The sequence below is a fragment of the Pan paniscus genome, chromosome 10, assembly GCF_029289425.2.
Source record: "Pan paniscus chromosome 10, NHGRI_mPanPan1-v2.0_pri, whole genome shotgun sequence".
Taxonomy (NCBI): Eukaryota; Metazoa; Chordata; class Mammalia; order Primates; family Hominidae; genus Pan; species Pan paniscus.
The window spans coordinates 133,170,350-133,187,276 of NC_073259.2; the positions used below are offsets into that span (position 1 = coordinate 133,170,350).

At 52.0% G+C, this 16,927-nt stretch overlaps 1 protein-coding gene across 5 annotated transcripts in view; it reads left to right on the top strand.

Annotated features, from left to right (window-relative positions):
• Nucleotides 1–16,927, top strand: part of AACS (acetoacetyl-CoA synthetase) — a 76,819-nt gene that overhangs the window by 16,418 nt on the left and 43,474 nt on the right. For all 5 annotated transcript variants that reach the window (XM_003817854.4, XM_008971116.5, XM_008971115.3 and 2 more), the window contains exons 4-5: nucleotides 4,433–4,546; nucleotides 9,735–9,832. In XM_003817854.4, the coding sequence (XP_003817902.1) occupies nucleotides 4,433–4,546; nucleotides 9,735–9,832 (212 nt within the window). The remainder of the gene's footprint in view (nucleotides 1–4,432; nucleotides 4,547–9,734; nucleotides 9,833–16,927) is intronic.

Consider the following 16,927-nt stretch of genomic DNA (forward strand, 5'->3'; position numbering starts at 1 on the left):
TCTGGGCTGGGAATGTGGGAGAGGTAATGAAAAGGCTACCCCAGGGCAGCAAGGAAAGGATGAAGGGCAGACGCATACAACTCTAGGCAAATAGGAAAAAAAAAAAAACGAGTTTTTTTTTTTTTTTGAGGTGGAATTTCACTCTTGTTGCCCAGGCTGGAGTGCAGTGGTGTCATCTTGGCTCACTGCAGCCTCCACCTCCTGGGTTCAAGATATTCTTCTGTCTCAGCCTCCCAAGTAGCTGGGATGACAGGCACGTGCCAGCATGCCCAGCTAATTTTTGTATTTTTAGTAGAGAGGGGTTCCACCATATTGGCCAGGCTTGTCTTGAACTCCTGACCTCAAGTGATCCGCCCGCCTCCCAAAGTGCTGAGATTACAGGCATGAGCCACTGCGCCCGGCCTGATTTTTTTTTTTTTTTTGGAGACAGGGTCTTGATTTGTTGCCCAGATTGGAGTGCAGTGGTGCAGTCACAACTCACTGTAGCCTTGACCTCTTGGGCTCAAGCAAGTCTACCACCTCAGCCTCCCAAGTAACTGGGACCACAGGTACGTGCCACTTTGCCTGGCTATTTCTTTTTTTTAAGAGATGGGGTCTCCCCATGTTGCCTAGGCTGGTCTCGAACTCCTGGGCTCAAGTGATCCTCCCATCTCAGCCTCCCAAAGTGCTGGGATAACAGGTGTGAGCTGTAACACCTGGCTGGAAAAAGCCAGATTTATGCCAAAGGGAAATTAGGATGTTTATTCACTTTCTAAAAGAGATAATTCGCCAGCACGGTGGCTCACACCTGTAATCCCAGCACTTTGGGAGCCTGACGTGGGTGGATCACAAGGTCAGGAGTTCGAGACCAGCCTGGCCAACATGGTGAAAGCCTGTTGCTACTAAAAATACAAAAATTAGCTTGGTGTGGTGGCGGGTGCCTGTAGTACCAGCTACTCGGGAGGCTGAGGCAGGAGAATTGCTTGAACCTGGGAGGCGGAGGTTGCAGTGAGCTGAGATGGTGCCATTGCACTCCAGCCTGGGCGACAGAGCGAGACTCTGTCTCAAACACACACAGACACACACACACAAAGAGTTAATTCATGTTATAGAACTGAAAAGCGATGATCAATCAGGAGCAAAATATTTGCATCAAGGGTAATGGTCAAAAGAGTAACTTCTATACTGTAGAAATTATCTTCAAATCATTTTCCTGTACCTTCACAACACTGAGTCTTACTTGTATTAGTTATCTTTCCATGTCATAGATTTCCTGAAAGCCATAGCTTAGAACAAACATTTCTTACCTCCCAGTTTCTGTGGGTTATAAATCCAGCAGTGGCTTAGCTGGGTGATCACTCATCAAGTTGCAGTGAGGATGCTGGCAGGGGTTGCAGGCATCTGAAGGCTTGACTGAGGCTAGAGGAACCACATCCAAGATGGTATGCTCACGTGGCTGTTGGTGGGAGGCCTCGTTCCTCCTCCTGTGGGCTGCCTCCTCCAGAGGCTTCCTCAGTGACCTCACAGCATGGCCGCTGGCATCCCCTAGAGTGAGCCAGATGGGAACTGCAGTGTCTCTTATGACCACAGCTCAGAAGTCATTGTCATTTCCACAGTAACCCATCGATTTCCCAGGTCAGGTGTGAATACCAGCGGGCAGAGGTCACTGGGGGGCGATTGTGGAGGCCGGCTACACACTGTCCCTTCCCATTTGTACAGTCTGTTAGGCGAAAATTGGTATCTTTCTGTTTTAACATACATTTCTTTGATAACTGGGGTGGTTGATCGTTTTTTTTTTTAATTTTTTTCTGTACTATCAAAGTTTTTGACAGTAAGCTTGTGTCACTTTTAATCTTCTAAAAAATTATACTACTGAGCAATAAAAGAAGTGAATTTTTTTGTTTGTTTGTTTGTTTGAGACAGAGTCTCACTCGGTCGCCGAGGCTGGAGTGCAGTAGCACCATGTTGACTCACTGCAACCTCCGTCTCCTGGGTTCAAGCAATTCTCCTGCCTCAGCCTCCTGAGTAGCTGGGATTACAGGCGTCCACCACCACGCCCGGCTAAGTTTTATATTTTTAGTAGAGACGGGGTTTCACCATGTTGGCCAGGCTGGTCTTGAACTCCTGACCTCAGGTGATCCACGTGCCTCAGCCTCCCAAAGTGCTGGGATTACAGGCGTGAGCCACCGCGCCCGGCCTAGAAGTTAATTATTGATGCATGCAATAACTTAAGTGAATTTTAGTGGCATTGCACCAAATGAAAAATGCCAATCTTAAAAGGTCACCTTCTGGCTGGGTGCGGTGGTTCGCGCCTGTAATCTCAGCACATTGGGAGTTCGAGGTGGGTGGATCACCTGAGGTCAGGAGTTTGAGATTAGCCTGACCAACATGGTGAAACCCCGTCTCTACTAAAAATACAAAAATTAGGTGCAGGCGCCTGTAATCCCAGCTAACTGGGAGGCTGAGGCAGGAGAATTGCTTGAACCTGGGAGGCGGAGGGTGCAGTGAGCTGAGATCGCACCACTGCACACCAGCCTGGGCAACAGAGCAAGACTCCGTCTCAAAAAAAAAAAGGATCACTTTCTATATTTCATGGAACATTTCTCCCTCCCTCCTTCACTTCCTCCCCTCCTTTCCTTCTTTCCTTTCCTTTCTTTTCTTTCTTTTTGACAGGGTCTCACTCTGTTGCTCAGGCTGGAGTGCAGCGGTACGAACATAGGTCACTGCAGCTTTAAACCTCTGGGCTCAAGTGATCGTCCCATCTCAGCCTCCCAAGCAGCTAGGGCTACAGGTGTACACCACCACGCCTGGCTAGTTTTTAAATTTTTTTTTTTTTTCCAAGACAGAGTCTCACTCTGTCACCCAGGCTGGAGTGCAGTGGTGTGATCTCAGCTCATGGCAGCCTCAACCTCCTGAGCTCAGGTGATCCTCCCACTTCAGTATCCTGAGTAGATAGGACTATAGGTAAGCACCACCATGCTTGGCTAATTTTTAAAAAATTTTTTTGTAGAGACGAGGTTTTACCAGTTGTCCAGGCTGGTCTCGAACTCCTGAGCTCAAGCAACCTGCCCACCTTGGCCTCCCAAAGTGCTGGCATTACAGGCATGAGCCACCCTGCCTAGCCTTAGTTTTAACATTTTTTGTAGAGTCTCACTATCTTACCCAGGCTGGTCTTGAACTCCTAACCTCATGTGATCTTCCTGCCTTAACCTCTCAAAGAGCAGGGATGACAGACATGAACTACTTCTCTCAGCCTATATAACATTCTTGAAATGGCAGAATTATAGAGCTAGAGTATATGTAAGTGATTGCCCGGGGTGGGGGTGGTGTAGGGGTCAGGGATGACTATAAAGGGGCAACAGGAGGGAAGGGTTTGGGGTGGTGGAAATGTCCTATATCTCAATTGTGGTGGTTGCAGGAAATTCCGTAAGGTGGCAGAGAACCTCGCACGTGCATGTTTCATCCATGTCTATTTCCTGGAACCACACATACGCACATTGCATCCACGTCTGTTTCCTGGAACCACGCACACGCATGTTGCATCCACGTCTGTTTCCTGGAACCACACACGTGCACATTGCATCCATGTCTATTTCGTGGAACCACGCACGTGCACGTCGCATCCACGTCTGTTTCGCGGAACCACGCACTTGCACGTCGCATCCACGTCTGTTTCACGGAACCACGCACGTGCACGTCGCATCCACGTCTGTTTCGCGGAACCACACACATGCATGTTGCATCCATTTCTGTTTCCTGTCTTTGCTGGTGTACTCTGTTTATGGAGGATGTAGCCACTGGGGAAGCTGGGTGAGGGGGACATGGGACCTCTCTGTACTTTCTTTGAAACTTCTTGTGAATCTGTAATTTAAAAAAAAAACCCCACAATTATAATTAAAGGATTCTTCAGTTAATAAAAGCATTCCCAGTAGAAAATCTTATTTATTTATTTATTTTGAGACAGGTTCTTGCACTGTTGCTCAGGCTGGAGGTCAGTGGTGTGATCATGGCTCACGTGATCCTTTGCCTCAGCCTCCCGAGTAGCTGGGACTACAGACGTGTGCCACTATGCCTGGCTGATTTTTACGTTTTTGGTAGAGATGGAGGTCTCACTCTGTTGTCAGGGCTGGTCTTGAACTCCTGGGCTCAAGCAATCCTCCCACCTCAGCCTCCTAAAGTGCTGAGATCACAGGCATGAGCCCCTGCACCCGGCCTAATAGAGAATCTTTACGCAGCACATGTTGTTAGTGCATTTGTTCGGCTGACTCTCGCAGCCTTTCTTCTGTGTGAGGTTAAGTTGACCTGTATCTTGCTTGTGTTCCCTGCGTCTGTTTTCCCTGGGTGTAGATTAATAACCTGCATTGAAACAGGTGGGATTTTTCATTCAGTGTCTGGCTTGCAACTTTTCTTTTTGCGGTGGTCTGTGTACAATTTACCCTTTTTCTCTTCCCAGGGGAAGGCAAAGAGGAAATTGTGAAGGTGACTTTTGAAGAGCTGAGGCAAGAAGTGGCTTTGTTTGCAGCAGCAATGAGGAAAATGGGTGTGAAGAAAGGAGATCGGGTTGTTGGTAAGTATTTTGGGTGCTGGTGATGGTTTGAGGGAGGAGACCAAGGTAGAATGGGTGATGTGAAGGTCAAGACGGCTTTCAAATAAGGGGGAGTCATGTCATATTACATGGAACCTTGTGGGACTTGGACTCTACATGCAAGGCGAAAAAATAGACCAACGAAAATTGCTGAAAGAATATGCTGCTCTGCGAAGGCAGGAATTTGCTTTGCTTTGTTCCCTGCTTTGTCCCAGAGCCTAAAACAATTCCAGGAACATCAAGGGGGTGCATTCAGTATGGCTTGGTGGAGGGATGAAGGCGCATTCAATATGGGCTTGCTGGAGGGATGAAGGCACATTCAATACAGGCTTGCTGGAGGGATGAAGGCCCATTCAATATGGGCTTGCTGGAGGGATGAAGGCACATTCAATACAGGCTTGCTGGAGGGAGGAAGGCGCATTTAGGAGTTAGCCCTGCAGTGAGGCAGGGCAGGAAAGGGCAGTCTGGGCAGCAGAAACGGCCTGTGAAAGGCCTGGAGGCTGCTGAAGGCAGCAAGCAGGAGGCCACAGGCCTGGAGGCAGCGAACAGGAGGCGTCTACACGGGCATTAGGAGCTCTGTGGGGTGGAACATGGAGGGCAGGAGGTGGGGCAGGTGCCCAGGTCTGATCCCAAAGGCCTCGTCCACTTTCTTCCACTCTGCCTAGAGTTTCCTGAGGTGCTGGTCTGTTCTGACGCCCTTCCCGCCTTGAGCCATAAAGCAAGGGAAGTAGGACCTAAGAGCAGGCCCCATTTGGGGATTGTTCTGGAAGGAGCAGGGGCTGGAATCTGTAGACCTTGAGGCGTGGTTTGTCTTCCCACTCTGGGCCGGGGCTCTCCTTTGTTCCCTGGGATAGCAACTGAGGATTTCCCACGAAGAACTGCTTAGGTATTTTTCTTACAATTTTCCTTTCACCTTGACTTGTGGAAAAAATGTAAAGGCCTGTGCATGGACCTGTTCTTTACCCCAAACATACTTGTTAGTTAATTGAGATGCAGGTAGGTGTGTACATGGGGATGAGCAGGTGCAGACGAAGGAGATTTATCTTCCAGTGCAGCCCTGGTGGTTGGGGCTCCCAACCTCCCTCCCTTTCCCCTCCATGTCATCGGACAAGGACCACAGGGGGCGGGTGGCAGGAAAAGCCACTGGGGAGGGGCTTGGGCTTTGGAGCCTTGGTGTTTGGCACGGGTGTGCCTCTCCCGAGGGAACTTACTGCAAATTGCTGTTCAGCTTGTTTGCAAAGAGGCAGGAGGAGCTGGGCGGCCTTGTCATCTATAAGTGCAGTAAGTGGCTGGACCAAGAATCCTGTGCGCCAGGCCCCACTACCCTGCCCCGCCTCCCCCTTGAGTAACAGGACTGGACATGGAGTTAGTGCTCAGCGTTTGGTAGCTGACTAGGAAGGAATCTAGCGATGGGCATGCCGGCTGCCTCCTGTCTCAGCCCTTGGCGGCCTGTTCTCCTTCGGCCTATCCTCAGGGTTCACCCTGGCTTGTCGGGGTTGCCTCCTCAGAGGCTGTTCCTGGTTAGCCTTCAAAAAATGCATCCCACTCTTCCTGCACCTGCTTTCATCATAGTCCTCATGGCTCACCTGAACCTGCAGGGATCTTGGTGTGTTTGTGTGCGTGTGTTCTCTATACTAGAGGGCAGGGGCTTTGTTTTCTCCTCACTGCTGTATCTTCATAGAGAGTGCCTGGCACCTAGCAGCATCTAAGAAGTGTTTATTGAATGAATGACTATGGGTGTTGGGCTGATCATCAGAGCAGACTTTTTTTTTTTTTTTTTTTTTTCTTTTTGAGACAGGGTCTCACTCTGTTGCCCAGGCTGGACTGCAGTGGCGTGATCATGGCTCAACTGCAGCCTCGAACTCCTGGGCTCAAGGGATCCTCCTACCTCAGCCTCCTGAGTAGCTGGGACTACAGGCACGTGCCACCATGCCTGGCTAATTTTTGTATTTTTGGTAAAGACAGGGTCTTGCTGTGTTGTCCAGGCTGGTCTCAAACTTCTGGGCTCAAGAGATCCTCCTGCCATGGCCTCCTAAAGTGTTGGGATTACAGGCATGAGCCACTGCGTCTAGTCACAAAGCAGGCATTTTTGAGGCTGAAACCTCACTTTTTGGGTTCTTCTTGGTCGTCTGATTTAATCTGTACACTTTTAAGGTCTTGCAAAGGAATGCAAAATGTTCTATCTCCAGTTTTTTTCTTCCCTCCCAATTCTCATTTAAAAAAATCTTTTGAAGCAAACGTTTCTGAGTGAAGGAGAGACAAAACAGGTTATATTGGGGACAGCCAAGGTCCCTGTGAGCTATGCTTTCTTTGAGGAGACGCCTGGCCGCGATGCCCTGGACCCTTCAGAGGTGAGCTGGTTCCTTGTGCCCCAGCCATTTTGTGGGTCTCAGTTGGATACGGATTTGACCTGATCATAGTTACTAGGATTTGGGACTTTGAGTTTTCCAGAAAACACTAGAAAATGATTAAAATGGGGTTGGATGCTTTAGAGTCTTCAAAAGATGGAGTTAAAGCTGCGCCTAGCTCCGTTTTCCTTTGTCTGTGAAGTGGTTCCCAGGGTTGGCGTCTGATGTACCATGGGAGAAGGGCCAGCTCCTCCTCACTTGTCAGCCACATGGAGTCAGATGGTTAAGCAGCCTCCCCTGGGCACCGAGTCCTGCCCTGACCCTGGGGGTGACAGTGTTGAGATGCTTCAGTTTACACTCATAGCCAAGTCTCATCTTTGCTGCAAACTCAGCAAACGCCAACCATCTGCCGGATGTGGGTGGAACCCCATGGTGGTGTGACCCCTGCCCCTTGGATGCTTATGGCCCAGCAGGGGAGTCGCATGTGAATCCAGACAAACAGAAACACCCACTGCAGGGGGGAGAAGGAGGGAAAAAGGGAGCCAGCTGACTAGGGACCCCTGGGGGCACACCTGGGTAGCTGCACCTTGCTCTGATGAGGCCTTGTTCATGGCCCTTCGTCTCGTGACTGCCTTCTGCCCTACTGTACAGGTCCTTTCCTCTGGAATGTGTAGAGTGATCTGGTTAATTGATCATAGTCTCTGTGGCCATGAGGATTCCCTGCCTCTGTTGTCATGAAAGCCAGCCTGCTAGGAGATGGAGGGCCTGAGGACCTCTGCCCCTTATAGGCTTGAATATGTCTCTTGACAGTACTGCTTGTGTTCTTCATTCCCTCTCCTCTCTATCCATCCAACCAACCATCCACCAGTCCACCTGTCTGTGCAGCCATCCATCAACCCATCCATCTGTCCATCCATCTATCCATCCTTCTCTCCACCTACCCATCCATCCGTCATCCATCTATCCATCCATTCATCTATCCTCCACCCATCATCTACCCATTCATCCATCCATCTTCCATTTATCATCCCTCATCCATCATTTATCCATCCATCCATCCATCCTGTCTATACATTCTTCTCTCCATCTACCCATTTACCCATTATCCATCTATCCATCCATTCATCTATCCTCCACCCGTCATCTACCCATTCATCTATCCATCTTCCATTCATCATCCTCATCCACCATCCATCCAACTATCCATCCATCCATCTGTCTATACATTCTTCTCTCCACCTACCCATCCATCCCTCATCCATCTATCCATCCACTCATCTATCCTCCACCCATCATCTACCCATTGATCCATCCATCTTCCATTTATCATCCATCATTCATCCATCCATCTATCCATCCATCCGTCTATACATTCTTCTCTCTACCTACCTATTTACCCATCATCCATACATTCATCTATCTTCCACCCATCATCTACCCTCCACCCATCATCTACCCATTCATCCATCCATCCTCCATTCATCATCCCTCATCCATCATTTATCCAACTATCCATCCATCCGTCTACACATTCTTCTCTCCACCTACCCATCCATCCATCCATCCATCCATTCATCTATCCTCCACCCATCATCTACCCATTCATCCATCCATCTTCCATTTATCATCCCTCATCCATCATTTATCCTACCATCCATCCATCCAACTGTCTATACATTCTTCTCTCCACCTACCCATTTATCCGTCATCCATCTATCCATCCATTCATCTATCCTCCACCCATCATCTACCCATTCATCCATCTTCCATTCATCATCCTCATCCACCATCCATCCAACTATCCATCCAACTGTCTATACATTCTTCTCTCTACCTACCCATTCACCCATCTTCCAGCTCTCCATCCACTCATCTATCCTTCACTCATTATCCATTCATCCATCCATCTTCCATTCATCATCCCTCATACATCATCCATCCAACTGTCTATACATTCTTCTCTCTGCCTACCCATTCACCCATCATCCATCTCTCCATCCATTTATCTATCCTCCATCTGTCATCCGTTCATTCATTCATCCATCCATCTTCCATTCATCATTCCTCATCCATCATCCATCCATCCATCTGCCAGCCATCTGTCCTTTATTCTTTCCTTCCATCTATCCATCCATCCATCTGCCAGCCGGCAAATATATGAGGACCCTTGATGTGCAGGGCCTGGTAAAAGGCATTTGGTAAAGCAAAGAACAAGACAGGCAAAGTCCCAGCCCTCATGTGAGAACCAGATACTAGACGGCCAGTTACACAGGTGATTATTCATTTGCAGTTATGCTAAGTTTGGTGAAGGAGAAATACAGTGTGCTTTGCAGATAACTAGTTGGGGGACCTGAGTTCACCGGGTTGGGGGCAAGACAGCCTTGGAGAAGGCTGCTCTGAGGAAGTTTCATTTGAGTGAAGAGCTGCAGGATGAGCGCACACTGAGTGGAGACTGCTGGTGTGCGTGGAGGAGTGTTCAGCAGATCAGACAGCTGTGCAAAGGCAGGAGGTGATTAGGACAACTGAGGAGTCGGAAGAAGGCTGCTGTGACCAGATCCCAGGGAGGGATGGGGAGCAGAGGGAGGAGAGCCCACGGGGTCATTGTCATCAGAGCATGGAGAATGGATTGCAGGGGGATGGTGGGGAGTGGACAGGCTGGCAGCAGGCGATTCATCTGGGCGGGGGCTGGTGGTCAGGATCCTCAGGCAGTTCAAGGCCAGCCCCCTTCCCACTCTGACCTTGGCTCTCAGAGGAACCTTTTGGACATCTGCTACCTCCCATACACCCTGAACCCAAGACTTCTTCCTATGTTTTCTCCACAGGTTATTTACCCAACAGTGAGCACGCTGTCGAGGCGATGCTGGCTGCGGCAAGCATTGGTGCCATCTGGAGCTCCACGTCCCCGGACTTCGGTGTGAATGTGAGTCAGGGTCTGTGACAGAGGGGGCACCCCTTGCCCTGTGAGCATCCTGGGCAGGGGCTGCATGGGCTGAATTCCCAGGGGAGCCGGACAGCAGCGTGAGCCCAGCGGGAGGAGGTGGCGTTGCAGCTGCCTCTATGGGGAAAGAAGCCAGAAGGACTCGCGTCTGGTTCTTCCTTTCAAGCAGTCCTGACATTCCCCTACTCCTCGCCGTGTTCATCGAAGACGTGGGCAGGTGGCGTATGCAGCACCCAGTGTTGTTAAGGTCTAGTAAGGTCGAGCCCTGTCTTCCTCACCTGGGATTTAGTGACCACGTGAGGTTTGCTAAGTGTGTGTCCTCTGAAGAGAGTTCTCTAGATTTTTGTTCTCAAAGTCCTGCCTGCAGAAGTTCCCCAGGACCTCCCTGTGTTGGTTTCTGCTGTTACCAGCCCCTTCCTCTGGACCCGTACTGTGTGGGTGTGCACTCCGGGAGGGTGGCCTCTCTGTCCCCAAACCACCCCAGGGTGTGTCCAGCTGCCCAGAGTGGCCCAGGCAGGGCCGGAAGCATGTGCTGATCCCCACTGGGGCCCCCCAGCCTATAGGTCTTTCCACGGGGCAAATGAAGCAGCCGCAGAGCGGGTCTTCCTGGGGCCCCCACTCCCCAGCCAGGGCCCTCTCCTGGCTGCAGAGCCTTGAGCGTCAGGGACCTTCAGGAGCCATGAGACCCTGTTACAGGACATGCAGCATCCGTGTCCCTGACCGCTCCTCCTGGTGCCAGCTGCCTCTGTTCTGGGCCAGGCCCTGTGCCGTCCGTTAGTCAGCAGCAGCAGCTGCAGGTGTGGCCGCTGGCCCTTTAAAACCCAGTGCCCGGGGTTGGTGTCTGTGCTTGTCCACAGATGAGGCTTTTGGGTGTGAGCTTAGAAATCATGTCTACTTAGAGGCTTGCTTTTTCAGTAAGGTTTTGGAGGAGGAGTGTCCTTTCTCCACACCGTGGGAGGAGAGATCAGACACAGGCCCAGAGGAGTGAGACTGGCCAGCCATGCATCAGGCCGCAGCACCAGCTGGGCTGATGATGGAGCCCTGCTGGGTTCAGGGAGGGCGTGGCCACCTTGTAGATCTGTACTGTGTGGCTGAATGGCCGTGCCCTGCCTTCTGGAACTTTCCTGTGTTCTTTCCCAGGCCATCTCACCCTAGGACCTCCCCAGGTCAGCAGAGACTGACCTGAGACAGAAATTCAACCTGTGGCCTCTCCTGTCCCTAGGGCCCTCTGTGGGGGCTGCCTGGGCTGCTGGGGCCAATGGTGTCCTTGTGGGAGGGTCTGGAGGGGTGGAGTTCCTGGACTGGACACTCAGACCCCTCAGCCGACCTTGAGCCAGGCTGTCCAGGGCAGAGGGAAGGGCCCCAGGGTGAGACGGCAGGATGGCAGGGTGTGCTCAAGGCCGGGCAGGCTGGCTGCCTCTGCTCCATGTGGCTTCCTTGATCAGTGTCCTTGGGCAAGTGCCCTGGTGTCCCCAGAGGGAGAATGGCAGCAGTGTTAGTGCAGCTGCACAGATGGCAGGAGCCACGTTTGTGTGGAGCCGGGGACAGGGTGTGACCCTCCAGGCCAGCCCAGTAAGTGTTAGCTACTGTTTGAACTAGTCGGGAGATGGGTGTGTTTTGAGTTAAATTATGACTAACCTTTTGTAAACGGGTTGTGAGAGGCTGGGAGAGCCGTGTGTGGCAGGGGAGTGATCATGGCCTCCCAGAGCTGGAGTGTAGCCTCCTCCCCCTGGAGAGGTGATGTCAGAGCAACTGGAATCGGCCTTTGGTGGTTTGTCTGAGGCCAGGGAGTGGAGAGAGGGAGAGCCTCTGACTCTGCATGGCTGCAGTGGCAGGGCTGGACCCCAGCCTGTCTCACAGCTGCATCCAGCCTCGCTGGGTCATTGTCCTGTGCATGTCACTCCCCGCTGACTCCAGTCTGGCAGGATCTGCCCATCCTGGAAGGACTCAGGAGGGATGCATGGCTCTGTAGCAAACATGGTCTCGGGGACACTGCTTCCTGGCCGGGGTTGGTCCAGGGTTTTCTGGAATCACCGCCTCCCCGAGCCACCTCTGGAGTGGGAAGTGCTGGCCGAGCTGCTGGGTGCACTAGATGGCAGCATGGCTCTGCTCACCCCATGGCTCCCGCAGCTTCTGGGAAGTGAACAGTCCCAGGCCCTGCGGCTACGTCTCAGGTCAGAAAACAGGGCCACCTGCACTCCTGCTGAGACGCTTCTCTCTGTCGCTCATTTTGCTAGTGTCCGAGGTATAGACTCCATCCTGCCGGAGACGGGGGTGTGTGTGACGCACGTTACTCGCACTCGAACTGAGATCCAGCCGGTTGGCAGGGAGTCTGTTGGCATTTGGTGGCTTCGTGGCAGGCATTATTGGGCAGCACTCCTGGCCGCATGCACCCAGCGTGGGAGGCCCTGCGTGGATGCCATGTTCATAGCGCTTGGTCCCACAGACACCTGGACACCCGCTGTCGGAGCTGAGTAAGGACCTGGCACAGGTCGACTGCGCGAAAGCCTCTGCTCACCCTCCATTTACCATCCTTGTTCAGGGGCTAAAACTAACAGGGATGAATTCCTGGAGTTGCTGATGAGGTGGGGCTGGAACTGAGCCAAGGCTGATGGGTTCTGGGCTCGTGGACAGTTCCTGCATCGGTTTGCAGATCTCTACTTAAAAAAGAGATCCCGTTTTTAATTTCCAGCATCACCATGTTAAACTTCAGACTGTGCCCCGTTTTCAGTAAGGGGCGCTCTTCAGAAACTGCAATGAAGCGTGAATGTCTTCCCTTTGGAATCATGTTTTCTCTTGCTTTGAAATTATATTTCTTTGAATCTCAGAGAATATCGTAAAGGGAAATTGCCACTCTCCTACAAATCCTGTGTTGACTTCTGGTCTCTGTTGATGGAGTCGCACCGTTGGACTCGTGGGTTCACACGCCTGTCCACTGAGAGCTCCTCGGCTGGCTGTGCTGGGTGCTGAAGGGACCCTCTCTGCTGCAGAGCCACAGACCCCAGTGGGCTGTCCAGGGAGTGCTGGGGCATCCGTCTTTACTCGATGACACTGGGGGAACGCGTTTCTGGCCTCCGTCACTCCCCTGTGCTTTACTTCTACCCATTCCAGGCTCTCTCCCACCACTGCCCACCTCCTTCTGCCTGCTCTCTGCTGGCTGCCTGGGCATCTCAGCTTGCCTTACTAATGCTTTTGGGCTCGGAGGGCATCGCCAGGTTGGGGAAGTGCTCTGTTCTAAGGGTTCCCAACCTTTCCAGCCCCAGCAAGATCTCTAGGTCCTGAGTCTTTTGATGGCTTTGGGTTTTTTGTTTCACTGTTTACCTTTGAGCCTTTGCCATTTTCAGAGATGTCAGGGAAGGCCACCCTCTGATCCCTGCACACCAGACAGCCCAGCCTGTAGCCTGCAGGCCTTGTCCTCCTGAAGTGCCATCAGGTGGCCGTGTGTGTGTGTGTGTGTGTCTGTGTGTCTGTGTGTCTGTGTGTGTAAATAGGACAGCCATTCTCGCTCGCTCTGGGTGGCTGTCAGCATGATTCAACACTGGCTGTTGGTTTCAATGCTTGATTGGTTGCTAAGCACCGTATTCAGGTCAGACACATGTTCATAGGTGTGTTTGTTTTGTTGCAACATGAAAGCCGTCCTCGAGCAGCTCTCCTGGGCCAGGACAGGCTGACAGCTGGTTTTGGATGCTCGAGATCTTGATCCCTGCTGGTCCAGCCAGGAAATCTTCAGCTGTGTCAGAGGACCCCTGAGTCTTTTCATGGGGCTAGGGGCCAGACCTCTGATTCAGAAACACTCGTCTTTGTAGCCTGATCACTGTCACTGTGCCTGGGGTCCTGTGGTATTTGAGCCCCAGATCACTGGCAGGCTCAGTCCTTTCACCTTGAGATCCTGGTCACCCTGTACTGGGCTGGTTCTCTGAGATCCCAGTTTCCTTGTGGAAATTCTCTGCCGCCCTCCGGGGCTCTCCCAGGCTGGCTCTCTCTGTTTCTTCCCTGGCCTCAGGCTTCCTGGCAGGTCTTCCTCTGGGCCCCACTCCACCTGCCCCTGGGTGTTGATCTCTATGTCCTCTGTTCAGAACAGCCTCTTCTCCCTCCCGCCTACCCTGTGGGACCTGCTTATTCTTGACGCCGGGCTTTGGAGATGCTGACTCCAGCGGCTTTCTGGGTTTCCTCCTCTTCCTCCTGATTCAGTCTGCTGCAGTATCTCAGCACCCGAATCTGTTCTGCTGTTTTGATTTTCTGTTCCATGTATGGTATTAGTGTTTTCTGAGTGGAGCCAGCACAGTGGTGAGGAGCACCAGCACAGTGGTGAGGAGCACCAGCACCCACATCAGACAAGCCAGGCTGCAGCCCAGCCATGCCTCTGGCCAGTTGTGAGGCTTTGGGCAAGTCACTCACCCCGTTCCTGCCTTATCAGGGATAGGGAGTGGATACTATTGCCCCTCTTTTTTTTTTTTTTTTTTTGAGACGGAGTCTCACTCTGTCTCCCAAGCTGGAGTGCAGTGGTGCGATCTCGGCTCACTGCAAGCTCCGCCTCCTGGGTTCACACCATTCTCCTGCCTTAGCCTCCCAAGTAGCTGGGACTACAGGCGCCTGCCACCATATCCAGCTAATTTTTTGTATTTTTAGTAGAGACGGGGTTTCACCATGTTAGCCAGGCTGGTCTCGATCTCCTGACCTCGTGATGCAAAGTGCTGGGATTACAGGCATGAGCCACTGTGCCTGGCCTTATTGCCCCTCTCTTAAGGCTGTGAAGGGCAGTAAGTGCCTCTAATGAGCTCAGACTGGGGCCTGGCACATAGTAAGCATTCAGTAAATGCTCAATATGTTTTAACTGGCAATCATTTCTTCCCCACTAAACCAAGAACTCTCAGTCCATCTTAGAATCCTGGGCACAGAGAGGGCGCCAGTGTAGACATGCCATTTGTGGTTTGTGTGTTCGCCACAGCCAAGGTCTGGACAGGCCCCTTACCTGTGGGTGAGGGAGCTTGGGTGTCAGGAGTGTTGGGACTCACTTTGCATAAGGGGTGGCTGGGGCTGGAGGGAGCCAGGTGCAGGGATACCTTGTCCAGGGCCATGTGGCCAGGAAAGGGAGGAGTAAGGACCATGGCCTTAGAGTAGGTTGAATGTGTTACCTTGATATTTGCATAGAGACAGCGTCAGAAGTAAACAGAGGGACACCCAAGTCCCAGCAGGACATGAAAGAGTCTGAGAAATCGCTGTGCATGCACTTAGTTAAGTGGACGTGGTGTCTTTCCAGGAAGGGCAGGCACTTGCTCTCGGGGGGTGCATCTGGGCACTGAGAATGGGGAAGAGGGGCTTGCCTGGCTGGGGGTGAGCTTCTGTTTAGATGCCTTGTTCCAGTGCCAGTGCCCAGGCGCTGGTCTAGGGGGTGAAGACTTCTCTCCTGGATGCTTCTGTCCCAGTCTCCTGCCCATCAGAAGTGGCTGGGGAGGAGGAAGGGGTGGCATTCTCAGTCCAGGAGGGTTTGGTGCCAGGAAGGGCCATTTCTGGACATGATGTTCTTCTGATGGATTTGGGCAGGGTGTATGATAGCATCAGACCCAAGGAGGGCCAGCCCTGGTGGCCTGTGGAGTAAATGCTGGTGGGACCGGGGTGCCACCTGCCTGCAGACTCGGCCTGTTGCTGCTGGACTCCTGGGGGGCACCATTTTGGGGCTTTCTGCAGCCACCTCTGTGTAGCAGTTTAGAGCAGAAGAAGTAGTAGTAGGAAATAGTCTTTGTCCACCAAGGGCGTCACTGAGGAAGGGGTACCGGGGGTACCCTTGAAATGGAGGAGGGAGGAGGTGGACGGTGACCGAAGGCCTGATGTCCTGAGGCCAGGGGCCAAGTCCCTGTTACCTGTATGTCCCATGCACTTTTTTTAAACTGATGCTGAAGTTGGCCAATGTTTTACTTAATGGTTTTACTTAAAAAAAAAAAAAGTGCGTTGGGGCAGCTCCAAGGGCATCTCTGTAATAATGTCACAGTCATTCCCTTGTCCCTCACCCGCCCGCTGTGAATTTTGCTGAGGGGCAGAGGAAGTGGCGGGAGTAGAGAGAAGCTTGGGTTGGTCTGCGCCTCCTCCCGTGCCTTCCGCAGTGGCCAAGGTGTTCAGATGGAGGAAGACCCCTCCTTCCTGTCATGACTGTGCATCCTGAGAGCACTTCAGCCTTCCTTCCCCCTGTCCAGTCAGCACTGGCGGGGCTGCCAGAAGTTCTCAAGACTCAGGGAGCCCCAGAGGAGCTCACAAGTCCCCAAGGGGAGCCCCATCTCAGTAACCCCCGCCACTACAACCCTGCCAAACCAGGAGCTCGGGCTGTGCCCCACACCCTTTCACTCCCTTCCCTACCGTTGGCTGTTCTTGCCGCCTCTCCACTGTCCTCCTTCATACGTTTGATTGAGCGGTTCCTCGGTTCCTCCGTGACCCCGGCTAGGCACTGCCATCTCTCACGCGTGCCGTCATAGTAGCTTCCGACCAGTCTCGTTTCTGCTTCTCTCTACTGTACACCTTTTTATCTTTTTCTTTTCTTTCTTTTTTAACTTTCATCACCTTTCTACTATCCAGTACACACCCTTTAACAAGTGGATCCGAACCAGTGTTTGTTTCTGTCTCTCTCCCAGATTAAATATTCTTTAGAGGGCTGGGCTGGGTAGCTTACACCTGTAATCCCAGCACTTTGGGAGGCTGAGGCGGATGGATCACTTGAGTCCCAGAGTTTGAGAGCAGCCTGGGCAACATGGCAAAACTCCATCTCTACAAAAAAGAAATAACTTAGCTGGGTGTGTGGCACACAGCCTGATCCTGAGCCCGGGAGGTTGAGTCTGAGTGAGCTGTGATCTGTCTACTGTACTCTAGCCTGGGTGACAGGGCAGAACCCTGTCTAAAAAAAAAAAAAATCCTTTAGTGACTTTCTCATTTTCTTTTGTTCTGTTTTTCTCATTACCTTTTTTTTTTTTCTGAGACAGAGTCTCAGTCTGTCACCCAGGCTGGAGTGCAGTGGCATGATCTCAGCTCACTGCAACCTCTGCCTCCCAGGTTCAAGTCATTCTCCTGCCTCAGCCTTCCAAGTAGCTG